At 43.0% G+C, this 27,874-nt stretch overlaps 1 protein-coding gene across 3 annotated transcripts; it reads right to left on the reverse strand.

The window, feature by feature from the left end:
• Positions 1 to 1,318: 1,318 nt before the first annotated feature.
• Positions 1,319 to 27,831, reverse strand: usp16 (ubiquitin specific peptidase 16). Of its 3 annotated transcripts, none has more exons than XM_038961000.1 (19): positions 27,462 to 27,831; positions 26,995 to 27,077; positions 26,684 to 26,868; positions 26,408 to 26,511; positions 25,698 to 25,813; positions 25,171 to 25,460; positions 24,017 to 24,115; positions 23,482 to 23,612; positions 23,241 to 23,328; positions 22,874 to 22,949; positions 19,120 to 19,211; positions 18,867 to 18,920; positions 18,252 to 18,440; positions 15,185 to 15,758; positions 11,903 to 12,121; positions 10,251 to 10,345; positions 9,001 to 9,087; positions 8,607 to 8,754; positions 1,319 to 2,749 (listed from the first exon to the last, which is right to left on the reverse strand). In XM_038961000.1, the coding sequence occupies exons 2-19, from the start codon at positions 27,047 to 27,049 to the stop codon at positions 2,628 to 2,630; spliced, it is 2,724 nt and encodes a 907-aa protein (XP_038816928.1). In that variant the 5' UTR covers positions 27,050 to 27,077; positions 27,462 to 27,831; the 3' UTR covers positions 1,319 to 2,627. The 3 variants fall into 3 exon arrangements, with proteins under 3 accessions (XP_038816928.1, XP_038816927.1, XP_038816926.1); XM_038960999.1 differs by having other exon boundaries at positions 25,171 to 25,472; positions 26,995 to 27,072; positions 27,462 to 27,829; XM_038960998.1 differs by having other exon boundaries at positions 25,171 to 25,472; positions 27,462 to 27,829.
• Between the last annotated feature and the right edge of the window lie 43 nt (positions 27,832 to 27,874).

Consider the following 27,874-nt stretch of genomic DNA (forward strand, 5'->3'; position numbering starts at 1 on the left):
GAGATCAGGTGGGTCCATTCGAGCCAATGAGAGGGCAGATACAAGTGAAAAACAGGTCTTAGAGATAAAGGATTTTGTATCTGTGCCATTATAGCCTCAATTGCACTGCCTGTGCTGTCACAGACGCTATCTCCATTTTAAAGTAGTCAATTTTGTTCTTCGTTGGCTTAATACGCCCAACTCATAGGAATTCCCACTCAGTTGACTACTTTCAAATGGTGGAAGCCCCACCAGGCCATCTATTAGTCTTTGCTAGGTAAAGCCCCGCCTTATCTCAGCTCACTGGTCACTATAGCAGCATCCACTTGTAGCACGCGCTCCAGCAGGTATATTTCACTGGTCACCCCCAAAGCCAATTCCCCCTTTGGCTGCCTTTCCTTCCAGTTCTCTGCTGCCAATGACTGGACGGAATTGCAAAATATCACTGAAGCTGGAGACTCATATCTCACTCACTAACTTTAAGCATCAGCTGTCAGAGCAGCTCACACCTGTACATGGCCCATCTGTAAATATCCCAACCAACTAACTCATCTTCTGCACATCTATCACTCCACTGTTTAATTGCTATATTGTAATTATTTTGCCACTATGGCCTAAGAATGACAGATCTATAACTGCACTTCTATGTGAATTTGGTCAGGTCAAAACATCCACCTGAGGTTGAACTTCAGACAGTCAAAGGCACAGAACTGGACCTGACCTCCCTAATCTTACTTTTTTAAATTCATTTTTTTATTTTACTAGGCAAGTCAGTTAAGAACAAATTCTTCTTTTCAATGACGGCCTGGGAACAGTGGGTTAACTGCCTTGTTCTCCCTGTATATAGACTTTTCTATTGTGTTATTGACTGTACACTTGTTTATTCCATGTGTAACTCTGTGTTGTTGTTTGTGTCACACTGCTTTGCTTTATCTTGACCAGGTCGCAGTTGTAAATGAGAACTTGTTTTCAACTAGCCTACCTGGTTAAATAAAGGTTAAATAAAAAAAAATACGACAAGTTATAGCAATGAGTCCTCTATCTCTTTGACAACAGGCACATATTTTCAAAGTTGCCAAAATTCCACATGCGTTCACTTATATCAGTGCATTCTTATTAACAACCTAACCATTACTAAACTTATATTTGATAAAATAAGCCTCACGTAGCAGAATATTTTATTACACATTTTGGGCGGAGTAAAACCTCTCGCTTCGCCTCTTCCTCTCTGATTTGACTGCGCATGTCAAAAAGACAAGTAAACAGTGACCATTTGCGGCTGATCAGGCTAGTCCAACCCGAATTGCGTCACAGCAAAATAAGTCAGTCGAATTTTTCCTGTATTTCAAGCTTTTTAATTTGCATCTTGACAACACAATATAAAAAGTACTCAAATAAAAAATGTCATAAAAATTGTTTTTCCACTGATCGTTTTTAACAATTTCAAAGGAGCACTATGCAGAAATCTATGCCATTTCCCGGTTGCTAAAATTATAATAATTTGCCTAATTACAGTTCGTGACAAAATAAGCAAGTATAGTGTAGATAATAATTATACCATCTTAACCGCTGGGAAATATATTTTCAATAACCAAAAATATTGTATTTTCAGAAATAGAACATATAGAACATATCTACCAATTCTTAAACTTGCTTTAATAAGAATGACAGATCTATAACTGCACTTCTATGTGAATTTGGTCAGGTCTGCCCAAAAAGCCACATATTGCAGCAATAATAATAATAATAATAAAAGGTATTGGCAGGTTTATTTTGCTTATACTGTGTAACACACCAAGCAATCAGACAGATCAATCAACATACTCTTCTATGGTTTCATGTCTAAGAGGATAGAATGGCTGCGTTTTGAATGGCACCTGATTTCCAATGTAGACCTCTGATCAAAATGTAGTGCCCTTATATACGGTGCACTTTGGGACACACACAATGATCTGTGCTCCCCTCTTTTCCAAAAAAAAAAAAAAAAACACTGTATAGTCACATATGCACAGTAAAAATACTTTGGGATTCTTTTTATGTCCCTTGCTGATACAATTAATTGACAGACAAAAAAAAAAATACTTCCAAGCTAAATATTTTTCCTTTAGGGACATCCCCAGTCATGATCTTAATGAATTCTCTTTGTCAATGTCTCGAATGTCACCCTAATGTTTTATTCCCTATTTTAGTACACTGCTTTTGACCAGGGCAAATAGGGTTCTGGTCAAATGTAGTGCACTACATAGGCAATAGGGTCCCATTTAAGACACAACCCTTTATAATGACTATAAAAACAAAAATAATCCACTCGTATTCACTCTGCACTTCATCTGGCTTATATCAATACCAGTACAATGTCTCAGGGCATAAGTAGTGCACTATGTAGGGAATAGGGCATTTATAGTGCACTAAGTTTGGCTGGGAAAAGCCTCATAAGGCTGCATAATAAGGCTCTGGCCAAAAGTAGTGCACTATGGCTGCGTTTAAACAGCCAGCCCAATTCTGATCTTTTGCCCAAGTATTGGAATAAGATCTGATCGGTCAAAAGACCAATTATTGTCAAAAGATCAGAACCAGGGCTGCCTGTGTAAACACAGCCTACAGTATGTATGTAGGTAAATAGGGTACACGTTGGGACGTAGGCAGGTCTAGGAGATCCTCTCGTAGAATAGGAGGTAGGCTTGGGAGCTCTGCACTTTGCTCTCTGTGACTGGCTGCACACTACTGTCACTCACGTGGAACCACGCACCTTTCACCGGCTCTGGCTCGCCTTGGGGGAGAAGGAAGGGGGAGAGCTAATGGGTGTTAAGTTTGTTTATAAGCATAAAAATATACAATGGAGGAAAAAAACAAGCTCATATTTTGGGTTCTGATGAGGTCCGACAATCGAACTAAGCTCATGAGGCATTTAGAAGTTATACTATAAAAGAATCAATGGCTAGTCTTATATATATCAATAATTGAAATGGCCAAAAATGGATGTACCAAGATGGCTACTGTGTGCTAAAAAAAAAAAATGATCTTGATCCATGATCTTGTCCAGTGATTTGTTTTTGTTGTTGTTGTCGAACATTTAGACAGTTTGCATAGAAATTAGACAAGAATTGCCACGGTGCGTTTCCCATGAAGTGTCTTGTGTGGATAAAAGCAGCTGGAGGTAATATCGTCACACCTTAAAAAAAATAAAAAATAAAATCTAGAATGTCGAATAAATAAATTAAAGGTGGTCGAAGTGTTTCCTATTCGGGTTATGCTGCATTGGGCTGAGCGTACCACCCTCTGCTCGTTAATAAAGTAGCCAGCCTGTATGCCCTGCTCACCTATCATGTCTCTGGTAGCCCGCAAAAACCCCCAGCATGGATAGAATACAAGAATTGACTAACATTTGCCATATTCTAATAGTTCTCATGTGCCAACATATCGCCATGGTGACTCACGCAGGCCTTGATGATCTAAAACAATGATGGTGAAACGTCAAAGTGTAACGTGCAGGAATTCAGTCATTTTTAAAAGTCAAGACAATCCTTGTCCTGAAAAGAAACATTATTTTATTGTTAAATAAATTGATTTTGCAAGCATTTAGAATAAAAATGTGAAGTTTTATATTTGATAACATCATGTTCCCCACATACCTTAAATTATTTGGCAATTATAATTGACTAAAAACCAAAAAAAATAAAAATACATTGTTTCCATCAACATTTGTTGCAATAAAGACAGTTAGGGGGAAAAAAAAAATATACAGTTGAAGTCGGAAGTTTACATACCCCCTAGCCAAATACATTTAAACTCAGCTTTTCACAATTCCTGACATTTAATCAGAGTAAAAATTCCCTGTCTTAGGTCAGTTAGGATCACCACTTTATTTTAAGGATGTGAAATGTCAGAATAATAGTAGAGAGAATGATTTATTTCAGCTTTTATTTCTTTCATCACATTCCCATTGGGTCAGAAGTTTACATACACTCAATTAGTATTTGGTAGCAATGCCTTTAAATTGTTTCACTTGAGTCAAATGTTTCAGGTAGCCTACCACAAGCTTACCACAATAAGTTGGGTGAATTTTGGCCCATTCCTCATGACAGAGCTGGTGTAACTGAGTCAGGTTTATAGGCCTCCTTGCTCGCAACATGCTTTTTCAGTTCTGCCCACAAATTGTCGATAGGATTGAGGTCAGGGCTTTGTGATGGCCACTCCAATACCTTGACTTTGTTGTCCTTAAGCCATTTTCCACAACTTTGGAAGTATGCTTGGGGTCATTGTCCATTTGGAAGACCCATTTGCGACCAAGCTTTAATTTCCTGACTGATGTCTTGAGATGTGGCTTCAATATATCCACATAATTTCCCACCTCATGATGCCATCTATTTTGTGAAGTGTACCAGTCCCTCCTGCAGCAAAGCACCCCCACAACATGATGCTGCCACCCCTGTGCTTCACGGTTGGGATGGTGTTCTTCGGCTTGCAAGCCTCCATCCATAACGATGGTCATTATGGCCAAACAGTACTATTTTTGTTTCATCAGACCAGAGGACATTTCTCCAAAAAGTATGATCTTTGTCCCCATGTGCAGTTGCAAACCGTAGACTGGCTTTTTATGGCGGTTTTGGAACAGTGGCTTCTTCCTTGCTGAGCGGCCTTCCAGGTTATGTAAATATAGGACTTGTTTTACTGTGGATATAGATACTTTTGTACCTGTTTCCTCCAGCATCTTCACAAGGTCCTTTGCTGTTGTTCTGGGATTGATTTGCATTTTTCGCACCAAAGTACGTTCATCTCTAGGAGACAGAACGTCTCTCCTTCCTGAGCGGTATGACGGCTACGTGGTCCCATGGTGTATATATTTGCGTACTATTGTTTGTACAGATGAACGTGGTACCTTCAGGCATTTGGAAATTTCTCCCAAGGATGAACCAAATTTGTGGAGGTCTACAATTTTTTTTCTGAGGTCTTGGCTGATTTCTTTTGATTTTCCCATGATGTCAAGCAAAGAGGCACTGAGTTTGAAGGTAGGCCTTGAAATACATCCACAGCAACACCTCCAATTGACTCAAATGATGTCAATTAGCCTATCAGAGGCTTCTAAAGCCATGACATAATTTTCTGGAATTTTCCAAGCTGATAAAAGGCACAGTCAACTTAGTGTATGTAAACTTCTGACCCACTGGAATTGTGATACTGTGAATTATAAGTGAAATAATCTGTCTGTAAACAATTGTTGGAAAAATGACTTGAGCCTTGCACAAAGTAGATGTCCTAACCAACTTGCCAAAACTATAGTTTGTTAACAAGAAATTTGTGGAGTGGTTGAAAAACGGGTTTTAATGACTCCAACCTAAGTGTATAACGCATAAGAAATATATTTTTGCGTTTTGTAAACGCAGATCTAAAATGGTTCTTATTGTAATTTCTGCTCAGCGTCAGACTCATTCTGTGCTTCAGTTTCACTTCTAAACTCTTGAGAATTCAACAATGGCATTCTATCAGTAGACAGCGCTCTGACTGATGTGGAGCTACTGTTCTCCATCATTCTATCAGCAGACAGCACTCTGACTGATGTGGAGCTACTGTTCTCCATCATTCTATCAGCAGACAGCACTCTGACTGATGTGGAGCTACTGTCCTCCATCATTCTATCAGCAGACAGCACTCTGACTGATGTGGAGCTACTGTTCTCCATCATTCTATCAGCAGACAGCACTCTGACTGATGTGGAGCTACTGTCCTCCATCATTCTATCAGCAGACAGCACTCTGACTGATGTGGAGCTACTGTTCTCCATCATTCTATCAGCAGACAGCACTCTGACTGATGTGGAGCTACTGTTCTCCATCATTCTATCAGTAGACAGCGCTCTGACTGATGTGGAGCTACTGTTCTCCATCATTCTATCAGTAGACAGCGCTCTGACTGATGTGGAGCTACTGTCCTCCATCATTCTATCAGCAGACAGCACTCTGACTGACGTGGAGCTACTGTTCTCCATCATTCTATCAGCAGACAGAGCTCTGACTGATGTGGAGCTACTGTTCTCCATCATTCTATCAGTAGACAGCACTCTGACTGATGTGGAGCTACTGTTCTCCATCATTCTATCAGCAGACAGCACTCTGACTGATGTGGAGCTACTGTCCTCCATCATTCTATCAGCAGACAGCACTCTGACTGATGTGGAGCTACTGTTCTCCATCATTCTATCAGTAGACAGCGCTCTGACTGATGTGGAGCTACTGTTCTCCATCATTCTATCAGCAGACAGCACTCTGACTGATGTGGAGCTACTGTTCTCCATCATTCTATCAGCAGACAGCACTCTGACTGATGTGGAGCTACTGTTCTCCATCATTCTATCAGCAGACAGCACTCTGACTGATGTGGAGCTACTGTTCTCCATCATTCTATCAGCAGACAGCACTCTGACTGATGTGGAGCTACTGTTCTCCATCATTCTATCAGCAGACAGCACTCTGACTGATGTGGAGCTACTGTCCTCCATCATTCTATCAGCAGACAGCACTCTGACTGATGTGGAGCTACTGTTCTCCATCATTCTATCAGCAGACAGCACTCTGATGTGGAGCTACTGTTCTCCATCATTCTATCAGCAGACAGCAGTCTGACTGATGTGGAGCTACTGTCCTCCATCATTCTATCAGCAGACAGCACTCTGACTGATGTGGAGCTACTGTTCTCCATCATTCTATCAGCAGACAGCTCTCTGACTGATGTGGAGCTACTGTCCTCCATCATTCTATCAGCAGACAGCACTCTGATGTGGAGCTACTGTTCTCCATCATTCTATCAGCAGACAGCTCTGATGTGGAGCTACTGTTCTCCATCATTCTATCAGCAGACAGCACTCTGACTGATGTGGAGCTACTGTTCTCCATCATTCTATCAGCAGACAGCGCTCTGACTGATGTGGAGCTACTGTTCTCCATCATTCTATCAGCAGACAGCACTCTGACTGATGTGGAGCTACTGTTCTCCATCATTCTATCAGCAGACAGCACTCTGACTGACGTGGAGCTACTGTCCTCCATCATTCTATCAGCAGACAGAGCTCTGACTGATGTGGAGCTACTGTTCTCCATCATTCTATCAGCAGACAGCACTCTGACTGATGTGGAGCTACTGTTCTCCATCATTCTATCAGCAGACAGCACTCTGACTGATGTGGAGCTACTGTCCTCCATCATTCTATCAGCAGACAGAGCTCTGACTGATGTGGAGCTACTGTTCTCCATCATTCTATCAGTAGTAGTTCTCGTTGTAGCCAAGCCTATTTTTCTCTGGTAAAATGCAAGATTAACTTTAAGCAAAACATTAGGAAATATAGCTGGCTACATTCTTTCTATGATAGGCCTAAACATTAGGAAATATAATGACCCGGCATCGTTTTTGCAACAAAAAAACCCTTCATTTTTCATTGTAAGCTCCTTTACTTGCGAGGCTGCCAACCAAATAGTGTTGCACTTCTGTTGTCACCTGATGACAGTGAAGCTATTTTCTGCTGAATGTGTTGCGTTTTCTGTGAAGGAACACTCGTTTTATTTTCTGTGAAGGAACACTCTAGATGCGTTTTCTGTGAGGGAACACTCGTTTTATTTTCTGTGAAGGAACACTCTAGATGCGTTTTCTGTGAGGGAACACTCGTTTTATTTTCTGTGAAGGAACACTCTAGATGCGTTTTCTGTGAGGGAACACTCGTTTTATTTTCTGTGAGGGAACACTCGTTTTATTTTCTGTGAAGGAACACTCGTTTTATTTTCTGTGAGGGAACACTCGTTTTATTTTCTGTGAAGGAACACTCGTTTTATTTTCTGTGAGGGAACACTCGTTTTATTTTCTGTGAAGGAACACTCTAGTTGACTTTTCAAACCAAACAAACACACGACTTTCAATATAAAACGCGACCCCTGTCAATACACAGCTGGACTCCCGCTTTCTCCTGTTGTGCTATTTACAAAACAAACACCTGACTGGCTCAACTGTCCTGGGGAACTATGGTAAGCTTCATAATGTAAAATAATGTGACATGATGAACGCAGTACTGCACAAGTTGACTGCAGGTATTTACTTAAAAATAATAATAATTGCTACAAATATTAAAATGTATTTAAAAAAATAAAAATAAAACTTTAAAGGAATAGTTGATGGTATTGAAAAATCATCCCGTGGCTATTTCCAAATACCCCGGTATACGGTATTCCGCCCAAGACTATAGCAGTGGCCCTCGGCATACGATATCACCACAATACTTTAGGTGCTCATACAATACGTATTACGATACTGTGATTTTATTGCGATTCGATTTTCCAACCATATTGCTCACCAAATATCTGCTGCAGAGGGACAAGAGAGAGGGCATGAGAAAACAAGTTAAAAAAATAACAATTTGTTATGAAAATAAATTGGCTCCCTTTTTAAAAAGAGGAAGAACAAGCTATGATAGAAAAATACTGGAGTTTTGGTGCAGGTACAGCCAACTAGCGCAAAAATAATACGATATATTGTCAAAATTAAAATCCCGGTATGTAACTGTATCTATTGTTGGATGGTTTCAATGACCATGCTCAGTACAAACCCAACAGTCTGTTAAAGCTGTACATTAACAGCAGTCCTACCTTGTGTGCCCACTCCGTTGTGTGTAGTGGAGGGACAGAAAGGTCTGGCTTTGACGTAGGCTGTATAATGGCCACTTCTCATAGTCCCACTGTGTTCTACTATACCATACAGACTGTAAAGCACCTGAGAGTCTCCCTCCGACACACCCTGAATACAAAACAAGAGAAAACAACAGAATGACAACATTCAAAATGTCCTACAACAGATACTAAATGCAGGACATTTTTCCTGACCATGTAACCAGACCAGGAACAACTCAGAACTCTATGTCCCATAGTTTACACTAAGATACAGAACAAAACATAGATTTTTATTACCACATGTAACTTATTAGTGTTTTATAAAAAAAGATGTCATAAACAAAAAATAAGTGTTATTTGAGTATGTTTTTACCTTGCATACGACAGAGCAGAATGGTGCTACGTCTAGAATGTGAGGGAAGTTAACATGGCTGTTCACCTTACACACACTGTATCCAATCTGGACCGGGACAGAGGGAGGGACAGAGGGAGGGACAGAGAGAGAGACAGAGGTAGGGACAGAGGGAGCGACAGAGAGAGGGACAGAGGGAGGGACAGAGAGAGGGACAGAGAGAGGGACAGAGAGAGGGACAGAGAGAGGGACAGAGAGAGGGACAGAGAGAGGGACAGAGAGAGGGACAGAGGCAAAGACAGAGGGAGGGACAGAGGTAGAGACAGAGGTAGAGACAGAGGCAAAGACAGAGGGAGGGACAGAGGTAGAGACAAGTTACACACTTGAAAATCACATGGAGTGCATTCGGAAAGTACTCAGACCTCTTGACTTTTTCCACATTTTGTTACGTTACAGCCTTATTCTAAAATGGATTAAATAAAAAATGTTTGTCAATCAACACACAATACCCCATAATGACAAAGCGAAAACAGATTTTTTGAATTTATTAAAAATAAAAACAGAAATACCTTCTTTACATAAGTATTCAGACCCTTTGCTAGGAGAACTCTTTGGCCTGAATGCCAAGAGTTCACATCTTTAAAAATGCGACGATGCGCATTTTTAAATGCGCATCGTCGACTGTGTTCTACAGATTCAATCCAGACCAAGAACTCATGTTGTAATTGGACGCAGTATAAACAGAGTGTTGATAAAGGTTGATAGTAAATAAGAAATTGTTCTTAACGGACTTGCCTAGTTAAATAAAAAAGGTGCAATAAAAAATAAATAATAATAATACAAAATAGTAGTATAATTGTGTAACCAACAATTATGGATGAAAATCTTAATTAAAATAAAAGTCCTAAGTTATAAATAAAAATGTAAAAAATATATAAAAATATCTACTTTATATTAAAGTCGAACAACTTTACCCATAAGCAGCAAAGTAAAAGTAAGTGTGGTTTACATCTAACAGCCGATATAAGGAGAGAGGTGACAACTGAAATGTCTGGTTGAGTCCGTTGCTGCGGTAACACAGGAGTGGAGGAGAACATGCATTTAAAAACCAGGTAAACTTTTACTTTGCTGCTTTTGGATGAAGTTTGTGGACTTGAAGCTAAACATAAAAATAAAAATAATAATTGCTATTTGAACGATTATAATGGTGACAAATAACAATCATCCAAATGTCCATGACCGTCACAGCCCTAGTTGTTGGAGAGAATTACCTGCTGGAATCTCTTCAAGTGAAGCGTAAGCACCGGAGGGGGAGACGAGATCAGCATTTGCTTCAGAGCATCTGTGTACACATTCTTCTTGGAGCCTAAACCACAAGCACACACCTTGTAAATACACAATGACACACACACACACACACACACTTTGTGTATTTACAATGACACACACACTACGGTTGGGCGATATCAACCATTGTCCTATCGTGATTATGTACCCATAAAACATCACCCCTCCTTATTGGTCAACCCAAAACATTTGTTTAAGGAACAACAAAAAAAGCTGAAAACGACAGTTGGGCCATAGAACAAACTGGACGAATCACGACGAAAGATAATGTTGTTAAAGACTGGACGAATCACGACGAAAGATAATGTGGTTAGACTGGACGAATCACGACGAAAGATAATGTTGTTAAAGACTGGACGAATCACGACGAAAGATAATGTTGTTAAAGACTGGACGAATCACGACGAAAGATAATGTGGTTAGACTGGACGAATCACGACGAAAGATAATGTTGTTAAAGACTGGACGAATCACGACGAAAGATAATGTTGTTAAAGACTGGACGAATCACGACGAAAGATAATGTGGTTAGACTGGACGAATCACGACGAAAGATAATGTGGTTAGACTGGACGAATCACGACGAAAGATAATGTGGTTAGACTGGACGAATCACGACGAAAGATAATGTGGTTAGACTGGACGAATCACGACGAAAGATAATGTGGTTAGACTGGACGAATCACGACGAAAGATAATGTGGTTAGACTGGACGAATCACGACGAAAGATAATGTGGTTAGACTGGACGAATCACGACGAAAGATAATGTGCTTAGACTGGACGAATCACGACGAAAGATAATGTTGTTAGACTGGACGAATCACGACGAAAGATAATGTTGTTAGACTGGACGAATCACGACGAAAGATAATGTGGTTAGACTGGACGAATCACGACGAAAGATAATGTGGTTAGACTGGACGAATCACGACGAAAGATAATGTTGTTAGACTGGACGAATCACGACGAAAGATAATGTTGTTAGACTGGACGAATCACGACGAAAGATAATGTTGTTAGACTGGATCAATCACGACGAAAGATAATGTTGTTAGACTGGATCAATCACGACGAAAGATAATGTTGTTAAAGACTGGACGAATCACGACGAAAGATAATGTTGTTAGACTGGACGAATCACGACGAAAGATAATGTTGTTAGACTGGACGAATCACGACGAAAGATAATGTTGTTAGACTGGACGAAACACGACGAAAGATAATGTTATTAGACTGGACGAAACACGACGAAAGATAATGTGGTTAGACTGGACAAAGACTAAGTGCAGGCAAATCTTTTCTATTAGTTTCTGGTGGAGGAGCCTCAGCATGGAGCTGGTTTGTCTGTCACTACTGTAACACATCCCTTTCCTCAGCCGACCAGTCACACTTCCGTCCGTCCGTCCGTCCGTCCGTCCGTCCGTCCGTCGCTGTGATGGAACAGTGACTGGTCCCCCCCCCCCTATTCCATCACAGCGACACACAGACAGTCCGTCCGTTCATGTTCATTAGTTTTTAAAAAAAGAGAGAAAAAGGAGAAAAAAACATTGACAGAATATTTTAAAAAAACATACCTTCTGCAGCCTTGTTTTTGGTCTGTCTCTTGGTGCAGGTGACACAGAGAAGAGAGTTGTTCTGAGTGAGGTTCTCTACCTCTGTGAACTGGTACAGACAGGACTCCACAGAGCACTCCTGTTTCTCTGGCACCGCCCTGGTGGCCAGCGTGTGAAAGGCCAGCTTAGGGTCCTGGTGAGAGATTGTGTACTCCTTCCGCTCCAGCTTTGTCTCCGTTTCTAGTTTTAGGAATTACATTTTTTTTTCAGTGTTTTTTTTTTGTAAATAACATTGGGAAAAAAAATAATATATATATACAAATATTTCGTAACTTTAAAACACCATACAACAGGACTTTATGAAATTAACATCCATACTAGTGGTTATATCAACGGGGAGGGTTGGTTTAGGGTCATAAAATAGTGTGGATAAAGGTCAGGTTGCTAGCAGGCGGGATGAATAAAGAGAAAATAATACCTTAACAAATCCATAAATTTTTTGCAATTGATATCTACAGTGCATTTGTAAAGTATTCAGACCTCCTCCCCTTTTCCACATTTTGTTACGTTACAGCCTTATTCTAAAATTGATTAAGTTATATGTTTCCCTCATCAATCTACACACAATAAGGATAAAGCCAAAACAGGTTTTTAAACTATAGTATTTTTTGTACTTTTACCCATTTCGTCCCCCTCCCCAATGTCAAGACAGCCAATTGGTAACTACAGTCCTGTCCCATCGCTGCAACTCCCCTACTTACTTGGGAGAGGTGAAGGTCGAGAGCCATAGGTCCTCCGAAACACGACCCTGCCAAGCCGCACTGCTTCTTGACACACAGCTCGCTTAACCCGGGAAGCCAGATGCACCAATATGGAGGAAACACCGTCCAGCTGACGACCGAAGTCAGCTTGCAGGCGCCCGGTCGGCCAAAAGGAGTCGCTACAGTGCGATGGGACAAGGAAATACTGTCCGGCCAAACCCTCCCCTAAACCGGACGGCGCTGGGCCAATTGTGCGCCGCCTCATGGGACTCCCGGTCACGGCCGGCTGTGACACAGCCTGGGATTGAACCCAGGTCCGTGGTGCCTTAGACCGCTGCGCCATTCGGGAGGCCTCGAGGATAAACACTTTTGCAAATGTATTAAAAATGAAAAACAGAAATACCTTATTTACATAAGTATTCAGACCCTTTGCTATGAGACTTGAAATTGAGCTCAGGTGCATCCTGTTTCCATTGATCATCCTTGAGATGTTTCTACAACTTGATTAAAGTCCACCTGTGGTAAATTCAATTGACTGGACATGATTTTGGAGTTTTCCAAAAGGCAAGATTGAACTCTTTGGCCTGAATGCCAGGAAACCTGGCACCATCCCTACAGTGAAGCATGGTGGTGGCACCATCCCTACAGTGAAGCATGGTGGTGGCACCATCCCTACAGTGAAGCATGGTGGTGGCACCATCCCTACAGTGAAGCATGGTGGTGGCACCATCCCTACAGTGAAGCATGGTGGTGGCACCATCCCTACAGTGAAGCATGGTGGTGGCACCATCCCTACAGTGAAGCATGGTGGTGGCACCATCCCTACAGTGAAGCATGGTGGTGGTGGCAGCATCAAGATGTAGAGATGTTTTTCAGCGGCAGGGAGACTAGTCAGGATGGACGGAAAGATGAACGGAGCAAAGTACAGAGAGATCCTTGATGAAAACCTGCTCCAGAGCGCTCAGGACCTCAGACTGGGGCGAAAGTTCAACTTCCAACAGGACAATGACCCTAAGCACACAGCCAAGACAATGCAGGAGAAAATAGCTGTGCAGCGACGCTCCCCATCCAACCTGACAGAGCTTGAGAGGATCTGCAGAGAAGAATGGGAGAAACTCCCCAAATACAGGTGCGCCAAGCTTGTAGCGTCATACCCAAGAAGACTCAAGGCTGCCAAAGGTGCTTCAACAAAGTACTTAGTAAAGGGTCTGAATACTTATGTAAATGTATATTTCAGTAAAAAATATATATATATATGTTTTTGCTTTGTTATTATGGGGTATTGTGTCCAGATTGATGAGGGGGAAAAAACTATTTAATCAATTTTAGAACAAGGCTGTAATGTAACAAAATGTGGAAAAAGTCAAGGGGTCTGAATACTTTCCGAATGCACTGTATATGCTACTTTGAGGTTATCTGGCATTAGTGCATAAACCTAACTTTAAGGGCCTAACCGTACGTGCACCAAATAGCCAACACACCAAATTAGCCTACACACCAATCACCAAATTAGCCAACACACCAAATCACCAAATTAGCCAACACACCAATCACCAAATTAGCCAACACACCAATCACCAAATTAGCCAACACACCAATCACCAAATTAGCCAACACACCAATCACCAAATTAGCCAACACACCAATCACCAAATTAGCCAACACACCAATCACCAAATTAGCCAACACACCAATCACCAAATTAGCCTGTCTTGGTGTATCATTTTACTGCAATAAATGTTTAATTCTGCAGGAGTTAATATTACATTAATATTAAAAGCTTTGTGAGGTTATAGACCGAGAGTCATTGTCCAGATTTCAGTTTCCATTTAACCCATCTGAACAGCAGGCTTCAGTTCCCTTGAAGTGCCGTAGGCCTGTTTGAAGTCCCTGTCTTGTGACTGTTGAATTTGTAGGCTACAGCGCCTCACAATCATCACATCATAACATAGCTGCTATCCTGTTCTACCACGTCACCAAATCTTTTCCAAACATAACTTTTCTGGCCCTCTCTTCTCTTTGTAGGCAACATTTTTTACTCTGGAACAGGAGTGGAGAAATATGATTTATTTCGTTCAGCGTCTTCAGGGAATGTGAATGCGCGGTTAGGGACCGTCTGTAAAGGTGCTATCTTTATCAGCGTCATAAAAGCTGATAGTATTTCAACCACATAAAATATGCATCCAAGCCAAACTGAAACCTTATCAGAAACATGTTGGCTTTCTATTTCCTTACAACCGGTCATACTGATGTCATTTTGAAATGTCGCAAAGAATCTTTACAGTTTTTTGTATTGTCATTACATTTTCCCCCGGACCCTAAACATCTATGCTCTGCAAAGAATCTTTCCAGTTTTTTGTATTGTCATTACATTTTCCCCCGGACCCTAAACGTTTGTGCACTCTAAAGAATCTTTCCAGTTTTTTGTATTGTCATTACATGTTCCCCCGGACCCTAAACGTTTGTGCTCTGCAAAGAAGCAGAGGTGACAAAGAAAACTTAGGGGGTCGAAAGAAGTGCCCTGGGCTAAATGCAACATTACCTGTCTCAGCAGACGTGTCTCTGTCTCTGCACCCCAGCTCCAGGTCTGAGTCCTCAGAGGCTATAAAGGCTTCGTTCAGAGATAGTTCACCCAGCTTGTCTGTCAGTTTGGTGTCTTCCTCATCTCCAGACGGTTTGGCAGCGTCACCATCATCATCATCCTCCTCCTCCTCTCCTCTATGTTCAGCCTCGTGTCTGTCTCTTTTTACAACCCCCTCAGGGGACTGGGGACTCTGTTCTTCTGACATCACAGTGGAGTGGTTGTTGGACACAGACCATACAGCCACTGGTTCACAATCCTCCTCCTCTTTCTCTGTGTGCCCTGCCCCCTGAGGTTTCTCTTGGTCCTGCTCTGAGGGAGCGGTCTCGGACCTCTCGGTCTCGGACCTCTCGGTCTCGGACCTCTCGGTCCTCTCGGTCTCTGATGATTGGTTCTCAACCAGAGGCTCCTCCTCCTCTCCCTGGGTACTATTTCCTGTCTCCTCTCCCTCCTCTGCTGGGACTGGGCTCTCTGCGGTGTTCTCTGGAGGTGTGAAGCTGTCCAGGGTGACTAGCTTCTGCTGACGTCTCTGGTTCTGTGGACACAGACATTACAGCGTGGTTAACATGCTCAAAGGTAATACGGAAAGAAAAGGCCGTCTACACTGCTACTGCTTCCACGCTGCTACTGCTTTAATATGGCTACTGCTTTAATACGGCTACTTCTTCCACACGGCAACTGCTTTATTAATGCTACTGCTTACACCTTGCTACGGCTTTAATACTGCTACTGCTTTAATACTTACACTGCTACTGCTGCTTTAATATTGCCTCTGCTTTAATTCTTCTACTGCTCAAATACTGCTCCAGCTTAAATACTGCTACTAGTCCACCCTGCTGCTGCTTTAATACTGCTACTAGTCCACCCTGCTGCTGCTTTAATACTGCTACTAGTCCACCCTGCTACTGCTTTAATACTGCTACTAGTCCACCCTGCTGCTGCTTTAATACTGCTACTAGTCCACCCTGCTGCTGCTTTAATACTGCTACTAGTCCACCCTGCTACTGCTTTAATACTGCTACTAGTCCACCCTGCTACTGCTTTAATACTGCTACTAGTCCACCCTGCTACTGCTTTAATACTGCTACTAGTCCACCCTGCTACTGCTTTAATACTGCTACTAGTCCACCCTGCTACTGCTTTAATACTGCTACTAGTCCACCCTGCTACTGCTTTAATACTGCTACTAGTCCACCCTGCTACTGCTTTAATACTGCTACTAGTCCACCCTGCTACTGCTTTAATACTGCTACTAGTCCACCCTGCTACTGCTTTAATACTGCTACTAGTCCACCCTGCTACTGCTTTAATACTGCTACTAGTCCACCCTGCTACTGCTTTAATACTGCTACTAGTCCACCCTGCTACTGCTTTAATACTGCTACTAGTCTACCCTGCTACTGCTTTAATACTGCTACTAGTCCACCCTGCTACTGCTTTAATACTGCTACTAGTCCACCCTGCTACTGCTTTAATACTGCTACTAGTCCACCCTGCTACTGCTTTAATACTGCTACTAGTCCACCCTGCTACTGCTTTAATACTGCTACTAGTCCACCCTGCTACTGCTTTAATACTGCTACTAGTCCACCCTGCTACTGCTTTAATACTGCTACTAGTCCACCCTGCTGCTGCTTTAATACTGCTACTAGTCCACCCTGCTGCTGCTTTAATACGGCTACTAGTCCACCCTGCTGCTGCTTTAATACGGCTACTAGTCCACCCTGCTGCTGCTTTAATACGGCTACTAGTCCACCCTGCTGCTGCTTTAATACGGCTACTAGTCCACCCTGCTGCTGCTTTAATACTGCTACTAGTCCACCCTGCTACTGCTTTAATACTGCTACTAGTCCACCCTGCTACTGCTTTAATACTGCTACTAGTCCACCCTGCTACTGCTTTAATACTGCTACTAGTCCACCCTGCTACTGCTTTAATACTGCTACTAGTCCACCCTGCTACTGCTTTAATACTGCTACTAGTCCACCCTGCTACTGCTTTAATACTGCTACTAGTCCACCCTGCTACTGCTTTAATACTGCTACTAGTCCACCCTGCTACTGCTTTAATACTGCTACTAGTCCACCCTGCTACTGCTTTAATACTGCTACTAGTCCACCCTGCTACTGCTTTAATACTGCTACTAGTCCACCCTGCTACTGCTTTAATACTGCTACTAGTCCACCCTGCTACTGCTTTAATACTGCTACTAGTCCACCCTGCTACTGCTTTAATACTGCTACTAGTCCACCCTGCTACTGCTTTAATACTGCTACTAGTCCACCCTGCTACTGCTTTAATACTGCTACTAGTCCACCCTGCTACTGCTTTAATACTGCTACTAGTCCACCCTGCTACTGCTTTAATACTGCTACTAGTCCACCCTGCTACTGCTTTAATACTGCTACTAGTCCACCCTGCTACTGCTTTAATACGGCTACTAGTCCACCCTGCTGCTGCTTTAATACTGCTACTAGTCCACCCTGCTGCTGCTTTAATACTGCTACTAGTCCACCCTGCTACTAGTCCACCCTGCTACTGCTTTAATACGGCTACTAGTCCACCCTGCTACTGCTTTAATACTGCTACTAGTCCACCCTGCTGCTGCTTTAATACTGCTACTAGTCCACCCTGCTACTGCTTTAATACTGCTACTAGTCCACCCTGCTACTGCTTTAATACGGCTACTAGTCCACCCTGCTGCTGCTTTAATACTGCTACTAGTCCACCCTGCTGCTGCTTTAATACTGCTACTAGTCCACCCTGCTACTAGTCCACCCTGCTACTGCTTTAATACTGCTACTAGTCCACCCTGCTACTGCTTTAATACTGCTACTAGTCCACCCTGCTACTGCTTTAATACTGCATTGACAATGGATTTCGTTGGACGGTGTATACCATGTGTTAATAAAACTTGAAAATTCATAGTACACTATTCATTGAGCTCTGGTCAAATGTAGTGCACTATATAATCAAAGAAAATCACACGTTTATTGAGAATAGGGTACCAGAATCCTCCTAACTGTACCTTGGCCTGTTTCTTGGCCTGTTTCTTCTGTTTCTTCTGCTGGTACTTGCTGCCCACGCCAGTAGGAAGGTCATCGGTGTCACCGTTGGTCATGGCGACAGGGCTAGGGCTGTCTCCGTTATTATATTTCACCTCACTGCTAGCCTTCTGGTTCCCCGCTCCTTTCTTCTGACTCTTCTTCCTGTAGGCCTGAGAGACCGCGGCAACCATGACGTTAAGCAGTAGAACATAACGGTAACATGCCATAACATGACACAACACGGCATAGCATAACATAGCGCAACATGGCATAACATGAAGATGAAACAGCTGGGCTATGCTCAGAAGATAAACAGCTGGTAAAATTGTCAAGGAAATGTCCTCATCCATCATGGATTGACAGCATGTTTTCGTGATGATGTCATACACCGCTAGTGCACATGTTTTCATGATGTCATACACCGCTAGTGCACATGTTTTCATGATGTCATACACCGCTAGTGCACATGTTTTCATGATGTCATACACCGCTAGTGCACATGTTTTCATAATGTCATACACCACTAGTGCACATGTTGTCATGATGTCATATCCAGCTAGTGTAGAAAAAGACAAACCTGTCATCATCATCATTACCTGGTCTGAGACAGGAAGGGACAGATCCAGAAACATCTCCTTGACCAAAGAAACCTACAAAGAAAAAATCAACGACAACAGACATGTAACATATTTCTGGATGTGTTGTTAAGGGGTTGGTGATCAATCGGTGTTCATAGGGGATGGATGATCTGTAGTATGGTTCAGTTCATGGCTTTTTGCTCTGACCGTTGGTGTAATAAGATAGAAACTGACAGCGGAGTGATTTGAACTGATAAGTTTACGTACGTACCGTCTTGCATTGCTGACACATGACCGTGCTGGTCATCTCCCCACCAAACACCTGGTCTACGAAGTTATTAGGAGCTCCCTTCTTCTCATACTCTGGAACAGGCAAACCACAACATGGATAACAAAGGATAGACACAAGGGACGTATTGGACTTGGGTCGCCTGGGAGAGTTACCTAGGCTAATGTAAGAATATTTGGAAGATAAATACATAGACGCAGAGGACTAAACGGGTCAAGAGGGAGTTAACGATCAATGGGTCAGAGACACGGGAGGAATTTGTCTAGGCATTGAGCCCGAAACAGGGGAGAATGAACATCTACCTCTCAGCATTCTCCCCTGTCCTCAGTGATTCTCGTCACAGAACAAAGAGACAGGATGTAGTTTTATAACCCAACCCTAGCCTGCGGTTGACCAATTAGAATTCCTTGCAATAAAACTGGGCCAATGGCCAAATAGCAAGAATCCTGTAGTATTCAGATCCCTTCACTATTTCCACATTTTGTAACATAACAGCCATATTCTACAATGGATTAAAAAAAAAATCCTCATCAATCTACACACAATACCCCATAATGACAAAGCAAAAACAGGTTTTTAGAAAAGTTTGCAAATGTAAAACAAATGAATACAGAAATAGCTTATTTACATAAGTATTCAGACCCTTTGCTATGAGACTCGAAATTGAACTCAGGCGCATCCTGTTTCCATTGATCATCCTTGAGATGTTTCTACAACTTGATTGGAGACCACCTGTGGTAAATTCAATTAATTGGACATGATTTGGAAATGCACAGACCTGTCTATATAAGATCCTACAGTTGACAGTGCATGTCAGAGCAACAACCAAGCCATGAGGTCGAAGGAATTGTCCGTAGAGCTCCAAGACAGGATTGTGTCGAGGCACAGATCTGGGGAGATACCAAAAAGTTTCTGCAGCATTGAAGGTCCCCAAGAACACAGTGGCCTCCATCATTCTTAAATGGAAGAAGTCTGGAACCACCAAGACTCTTCCTAGAGCTGGCCGCCCGGCCAAACTGAGCAATCGCGGGAGAAGGACCTTGGTCTGGGAGGTGACCAAGAACCCGATGGTCACTCTGACAGAGCTCCCTCTGTGGAGATGGGAGAACCTTCCAGAAGGACAACCATCTCTGCAGCCCTCTACCAATCAGGCCTTTAAAGTAGAGTGGCCAGACGGAAGCCACTCCTCAGTAAAAGGCACATAACAGCCCGCTTGGAGTTTGCCAAAAGGCACCTAAAGGACTCTCAGACCATGAGAAACAAGATTGTCTGGTCTGATGAAACCAGATTGAACTCTTTGGCCAGAACGCCAAGCGTCATGTCTGGAGGAAACCTTGCACCATCCCTACGGTGAAGCATGGGGGTGGCAGCATCATGCTATGGGGATGTTTTTCAGCAGCAGGGACTGGGAGACGAGTCAGGATCGAGGGAAAGATGAACGGAGCAAAGTACAGAGATCCTTGATGAAAACCTGCTCCAGATCGCTCAGGACCTCAAACTGGGGTGAAGGTTCCCCTTCTAACAGGACAACGACCCTAAGCACACAGCCAAGACAGCGCAGGAGTCGCTTCGGGACAAGTCTCTGAATGTCCTTGAGTGGCCCAGTCAGAGCCTGGACTTGAACCCGATCGAACATCTCTGGAGACCTGAAAATAGCTGTGCAGCAACGCTCCCCATCCAACCTGACAGAGCTTGAGAGGATCTGCAGAGAAGAATGGGAGAAACTCCCCAAATACAGGTGTGCCAAGCTTGTAGCGTCTTACACAGGAAGACTGAAGGCTGTAAGGCTGTAATCGCTGCCAAAGGTGCTTCAACAAAGTACTGAGTAAAGGGTCTGAATACTTATGTAAAATATATATATATATATAAACAGTGGGGAGAACAAGTATTTGATACACTGCCGATTTTCCTACTTACAAAGCATGTAGAGGTCTGTAATTTTTAATCATAGGTACACTTCAACTGTGAGAGACGGAATCTAAAACAAAAATCCAGAAAATTACATTGTATGATTTTTAAGTAATTAATTTGCATCTTATTGCATGACATAAGTATTTGATTCATCAGAAAAGCAGAACTTAATATTTGGTACAGAAACCTTTGTTTGCAATTACAGAGATCATACGTTTCCTGTAGTTCTTGACCAGGTTTGCACACACTGCAGCAGGGGTTTTGGCCCACTCCTCCATACAGACCTTCTCCAGATCCTTCAGGTTTCGGGGCTGTCGCTGGGCAATACAGACTTTCAGCTCCCTCCAGAGATGTTCTATTGGGTTCAGGTCTGGAGACTGGCTAGGCCTCTCCAGGACCTTGAGATGCTTCTTACGGAGCCACTCCTTAGTTGCCCTGGCTGTGTGTTTTGGTTTGTTGTCATGCTGGAAGACCCAGCCACGACCCATCTTCAATGCTCTTACTGAGGGAAGGAGGTTGTTGGCCAAGATCTCGCGATATATGGCCCCATCCATCCTCCCCTCAATACGGTGCAGTCGTCCTGTCCCCTTTGCAGAAAAGCATCCCCAAAGAATGATGTTTCCACCTCCATGCTTCACGGTTGGGATGGTGTTCTTGGGGTTGTACTCATCCTTCTTCTTCCTCCAAACACGGCGAGTGGAGTTTAGACCAAAAAGCTCTATTTTTGTCTCATCAGACCACATGACCTTCTCCCATTCCTCCTCTGGATCATTCAGATGGTCATTGGCAAACTTCAGACGGGCCTGGACATGCGCTGGCTTGAGCAAGGGGACCTTGCGTGCGCTGCAGGATTTTAATCCATGACGGCGTAGTGTGTTACTAATGGTTTTCTTTGAGATTGCGGTCCCAGCTCTCTTCAGGTCATTGACCAGGTCCTGCCGTGTAGTTCTGGGCTGATCCCTCACCTTCCTCATGATCATTGATGCCCCACGAGGGGAGATCTTGCATGGAGCCCCAGACCGAGGGTGATTGACCGTCATCTTGAACTTCTTCCATTTTCTAATAATTGCGCCAACAGTTGTTGCCTTCTCACCAAGCTGCTTGCCTATTGTCCTGTAGCCCATCCCAGCCTTGTGCAGGTCTACAATTTAGCCCTGATGTCCTTACACAGCTCTCTGGTCTTGGCCATTGTGGAGAGGTTGGAGTCTGTTTGATTGAGTGTGTGGACAGGTGTCTTTTATACAGGTAACGAGTCAAACAGGTGCAGTTAATACAGGTAATGAGTGGAGAACAGGAGGGCTTCTTAAAGAAAAACTAACAGGTCTGTGAGAGCCGGAATTCTTACTGGTTGGTAGGTGATCAAATACTTATGTCATGCAATAAAATGCAAATGAATTACTTAAAAATCATACAATGTGATTTTCTGGATTTTTGTTTTAGATTCCGTCTCTCACAGTTGAAGTGTACCTATGATAAAAATGACAGACCTCTACATGCTTTGTAAGTAGGAAAACCTACAAATTTGGCAGTGTTTCAAATACTTGTTCTCCCCACTGTATATATTAGCAAAAATCTCTAAACCTGTTTTTGCTTTGTCGTTATGGGGTGGGGTGTAGATTGATGAGGGAAAAAAACGAATCGAATCCATTTTCGAATAAGGCTGTAACGTAACAAAATGTGGAAAAAGTCAAGGGGTCTGAATACTTTCCGAACGCACTGTATAAAGCCCTATTCACATCAGCAGTTGTCAAAGTGCTTTTCAGATACCCAGCCTAAAAGCCCCCAAAGAAGAAGCAAAGCAAGAGGCAGAACCCCCTAGCCTTACCCTTGACCAACGTCTTCGATTGTTCAGCATCTCTTCCATGTTTTTTCAGTGCTTCCGATATTCCAGAGTTCAGTCTCTGGAGAGAGAAAAAAAAAATGAATGATACAGGTGTATATAAATGCTACAGCAGAAGAGGATTCCATTTAGAGGGGAAGGGAAGTCTTATTTGGAGGCTAGGTACACATCCTGTTCAGCTAAATAACCCTAATGACTTTACATCTAAAAATGTCCAAACTAAAGATGTTGAATTATAAAAAGAGATCATTAACTATTTAAAGAAAACACTACAACGGTTATCTCCTGTGTGTCTGTAGCCTATTATAGGTTACCAGTGTACCAGGAATGAGATCTGGTAAAACAGTCTTACTTTCATCTCCTCAGCTCTCATCCCATCCAGCAAGTAGCGGAGAAGCTCCTGGCTATCCTGCTGCTGGAACCCTTTAAACCGCGCCGCTCTGGCGAGGTGAAGGGGGGGGGCGAGAGCGATTAAAAAAAATATATATATATCTTTCTGATGTAAGAGTGCTGATTTCAACAGAAACTTCACTTGAAGGCAGAAATCAAACAAAAAAAAAAGCTACATTAATATGTATAATCTCACTACTCACTTTTTGCAGACCTGACTGAAAAGTTCTCTCGGGGTGACCACCCCCTTCTTAGTCTCCTGGATCTCATTCAGGATCTGACACATCGCCACGGTCAGAGACCCCGGAGGACCTAGCTGCACCAGGATGGGTTCCTGGAGGGGAAACAGCATCATCAGTAACAACAGAACAGGGTATTCCGTTGAAGTATAAACCAGACTTGGCTGGGGGGGGGGGGGGGGGGGGGTCAGTCAGGAGAAAACGTTTAGTTACGGTGTAAACTACTGAACCTCCAGGTTTAGTTCATTAGGATCTCTATTAGCTACTGGACATGCAGCAGCTACTCTTCCTGGGGTCGACATAAAACATACAACTACATAACAAGTACAGAACAGTAAGGTGAGGAGGTCTAACAGGAGAGGAAGGGAACCTACCAGGTCTGAGGAGACTCCAGGTGAAGAGAGATGAGGAGGTCTAACAGGAGAAGAGAGGAACCTACCAGGTCTGAGGAGACTCCAGGTGAAGAGAGGTGAGGAGATCTAACAGGAGAGGAACCTACCAGGTCTGAGGAGACTCCAGGTGTGATGGTGACACTGGTCTTCTCTTCAGCTGTCACCTTGTTGATGACCTGTCTCAACAGCTGTGTCTGAGAGAGGGTCTGTAATAGAAACATGGAGAACAATGGTTTATTACTCTACAAATATAACTCTGAATTAAGCCTAACAATAAATAGCAATAGTAACTAGCTGAACTGTCACATTCAGACCAAGGCTGTGTATGAATGGGGCGCCAAATACCTACAGTGTGCTACTTTTTGACCAGGACCAATAGGGCTCTGGTCCAAAGTAGTGCACTATGAGCCCCTATAAGCTCTGGTCCAAAGTAGTGCACTATATGGTGCCCTATAAGCTCTGGTCGAAAGTAGCGCACTATATGGGGCCCTATAAGCTCTGGTCCAAAGTAGTGCACTATATGGGGCCCTATAATCTCTGGTCCAAAGTAGTGTACTATATAGGGCCCTATAAGCTCTGGTCGAAAGTTGTACACTATATGGGGCCCTATAAGCTCTGGTCCAAAGTAGTGCACTATATGGGGCCCTATAAGCTCTGGTCCAAAGTAGTGTACTATATAGGGCCCTATAAGCTCTGGTCGAAAGTTGTACACTATATGGGGCCCTATAAGCTCTGGTCCAAAGTAGTGCACTATATGGGGCCCTATAAGCTCTGGTCCAAAGTAGTGCACTATATAGGGCCCTATAATCTCTGGTCCAAAGTAGTGCACTATATGGGGACCTATAAGCTCTGGTCCAAAGTAGTGCACTATATGGGGACCTATAAGCTCTGGTCCAAAGTAGTGCACTATATGGGGACCTATAAGCTCTGGTCCAAAGTAGTGCACTATATGGGGACCTATAAGCTCTGGTCAAAAGTAGTGCACTATATGGGGCCCTATAAGCTCTGGTCCAAAGTAGTGCACTATATGGGGCCCTATAACCTCTGGTCCAAAGTAGTGCACTATATGGGGCCCTATAAGCTCTGGTCCAAAGTAGTGCACTATATGGGGCCTTATAAGCTCTGGTCAAAAGTAGTGCACTATATGGGGCCTTATAAGCTCTGGTCAAAAGTAGTGCACTATATGGGGCCTTATAAGCTCTGGTCCAAAGTAGTGCACTACACCATGTAGCCATTTCGGACACAGTCGAAGGTTCCTTACCTGAACAACGGAGTTGAAGAAACAGGTGTTTCCAAGGTTACTGAGTCCTCTAACTGACAATGCACCGCTGCTGGCTCCTCCCACTGCACCGCTGCTGGCTCCTCCCACTGCACCGCTGCTGGCTCCTCCCACTGCCTTATGTCCTTTAGTCAAACTGCTGTTCTCTTTCAAACCACTTTCTTTCTTGCCGTTCTTCTTCTGGTTTTCTTTCGGTTGTGTCACTGTGTTCTCTTCCTTCTCTTCTGGCTTGGTTTCCTGTGGCTCTTCTATCATGCTGTGCTCCAGCTTCACTATTGAATGCTCTGAGTCAATCACAACATATTATCACTACAATTACTAGTCAAATCTGATGCTTATCTAAACATGTAGTCGTATTGCGGTAGAATTCTGTGAGAATTGATTGATTGATTTAATCATTCAAATTAGAAGGCTGCTCCAAGCAGAGACAACATTACATACATTAGAAATAATCAACGATACGACACACTAAAACCCAACAGGAAACGTAGTCTAGATATGGGACTCACTTCTCTGTGGACTTTGTTTCCGGGGCTCAGACAAGGCCTGTTTCTTAATGTTGCTCACCAACTGAGCCAGATGGCCTGTTTTGGAGTACTGGACATCATCATCACAGATGTAACACCTGTGTCGTAAGACCACACAAGACAATGGTCAGGGAAGTAAAACATATTGAGTGGCAAAAAAGGGGATGTTTTGAACAACAACAAAAAAGAAGAAAAAAAAGCGCACTGTGTCCGAATGTGGTAAAACACAATTTAAAATATGAAATTATAAATATTTTTATCATCATGGTTCTAAACTTTGACCCAGAGTTTTGCCTGGTCAACTCACGTAGTCAGGTAAAACTCCTGTCCCTAGTTATTGGGCCCCTCACCAAGCTTTTATTCAATACCATTCACTGGTCCTTGTGTACAATATGTCCTTCTTCTACATGTGCAGTCTTCAGTGAGAGAGATGCAGGGTCTGGAGTTTACCCTGACCACGCAACATTCTCAGGAAAAACTCTGGTCTCTTTTCTTCTGACCGTGGGACATGGTCAGTTAAACCTCCTGGACCAAGTATGATAAGAGGAACAGGCCCCCCCCGTCACAAATCGCACCCTATTCCCTACATCTTACACTACTTTTGACCAGAGCCCATACATAGTGCACTATGTAGGGAATTAGGGTCCCATTTGGGACGCATAGCTCGCAGACACAGTGTTCTATTGGCTCACCAGACGCTCCAGTTGTCCAGGCTGAGCACCAGACAGTGAGGGTCTGACCGAGGCTTCTCGTAGTGCTTGATAGCATGCTGATCCTCAGAGGTACGCCCACACCCCTGGCAAACCAGAAAGACTGTTAGTCAAGTACATTTCACACACATCTCTACAATTGTTCACCTAATACCTTTTTTGCACTATTGGTTAGAGCCTGTAAGTAAGCATTTCACTGTTATATTCAGCGCACGTCACAAATAAACTTTGATATCTAATGTATTCAAGGAACCTTACTCTGTGTCCGCATTTTAAGCACATCCATATCGTTGGTGTTTCGCTCATCTCCTCTGATGGAGCCTGTACAGTGGCAGCCGGCTCTTCACCCTTACAGTCTTGGCAGCTGTTACAGGCGCAGTCTATCCCAGTCTTCTTCAGGAAGCTGGAGTCTACACCTTTACGGATATGGCTGCACGACGGACCTGCGGTGAGAGGGACACACCAGAGAGGCGTTAGGCTAGTTCATGGTAGCTAATAATGACATTGTATCTGTCCTGTATCGGTGTGTGTGTGTGTATGTGAGAAAGAGAGAGAGAGAGAGACCCTACCAGTCAGGTCTATCACTTCGTCCTCTCTAGGACATTTCTGCCTCCTCTTCACCATCTTGTCTGGAAGACTTTAGACACCTGACCTAGACAGAATGAGGAGTCATCACAAACTGCAGGTTAGCCAGAGGAGTGTAACGTTAGCTAGCAGTTTTATGTTACTCAAGTAAATATAAAACTTCTGACTTGAAAAAAAAATGTAGTTAACTTAACGTTACTACCTAGTTGTCAATTATAGGAACAGATTTAGCTATCCTACTTATAAGCTGTGTAACGCTTACGTTAGCTAGTTAGTTAATAAGAATAGCCATTGTTACTGTAGCTACCATTACCGTCCATGGGCATGGGCGTCTGTCAAGCATCTACTACAATGTTTTGATTCATGTATTTGGCTAATTGCAAGAAAGAGATCACACAATAAATAAACATAGCCAGCAACGTGACTAAATAGGTACCCGTCACCAACCTACCCGGCACAGGAGCGTTATTTGTGAATCACAGTCGGCTGTTTCGTTTTCCCTTCTTTGAGTAAGACTCCAAACTATGCATATCTTTGTGCCGAGTCCCCATCTATCGCTAACGACCGTAAGAAAAAAATACACCAAAACTACACAAAATGATAACTATCCATATTTTAAAACAATAACAGCTTAAGCCAGTTGCCACATATACTTGAAAAAATAAGAAGTGCTGTGTTGGTGGTGTACGGCCACAGATAGAACAATGAGACAGATATTTTACCGGATGTATAAATGTGAAGCATCCGCTTGGTGTTTTCATCAAATATGCTTGTGAGAGGAAGCCCACTGGCCGGCAGTGGGAGGAGATTTTGGCCGACATTCTGTAAATTTTGACAACATTCTGCAAATTTTCTCATTGATAA

Source organism: Salvelinus namaycush, chromosome 23, assembly GCF_016432855.1.
Source record: "Salvelinus namaycush isolate Seneca chromosome 23, SaNama_1.0, whole genome shotgun sequence".
NCBI classification, from domain to species: Eukaryota; Metazoa; Chordata; class Actinopteri; order Salmoniformes; family Salmonidae; genus Salvelinus; species Salvelinus namaycush.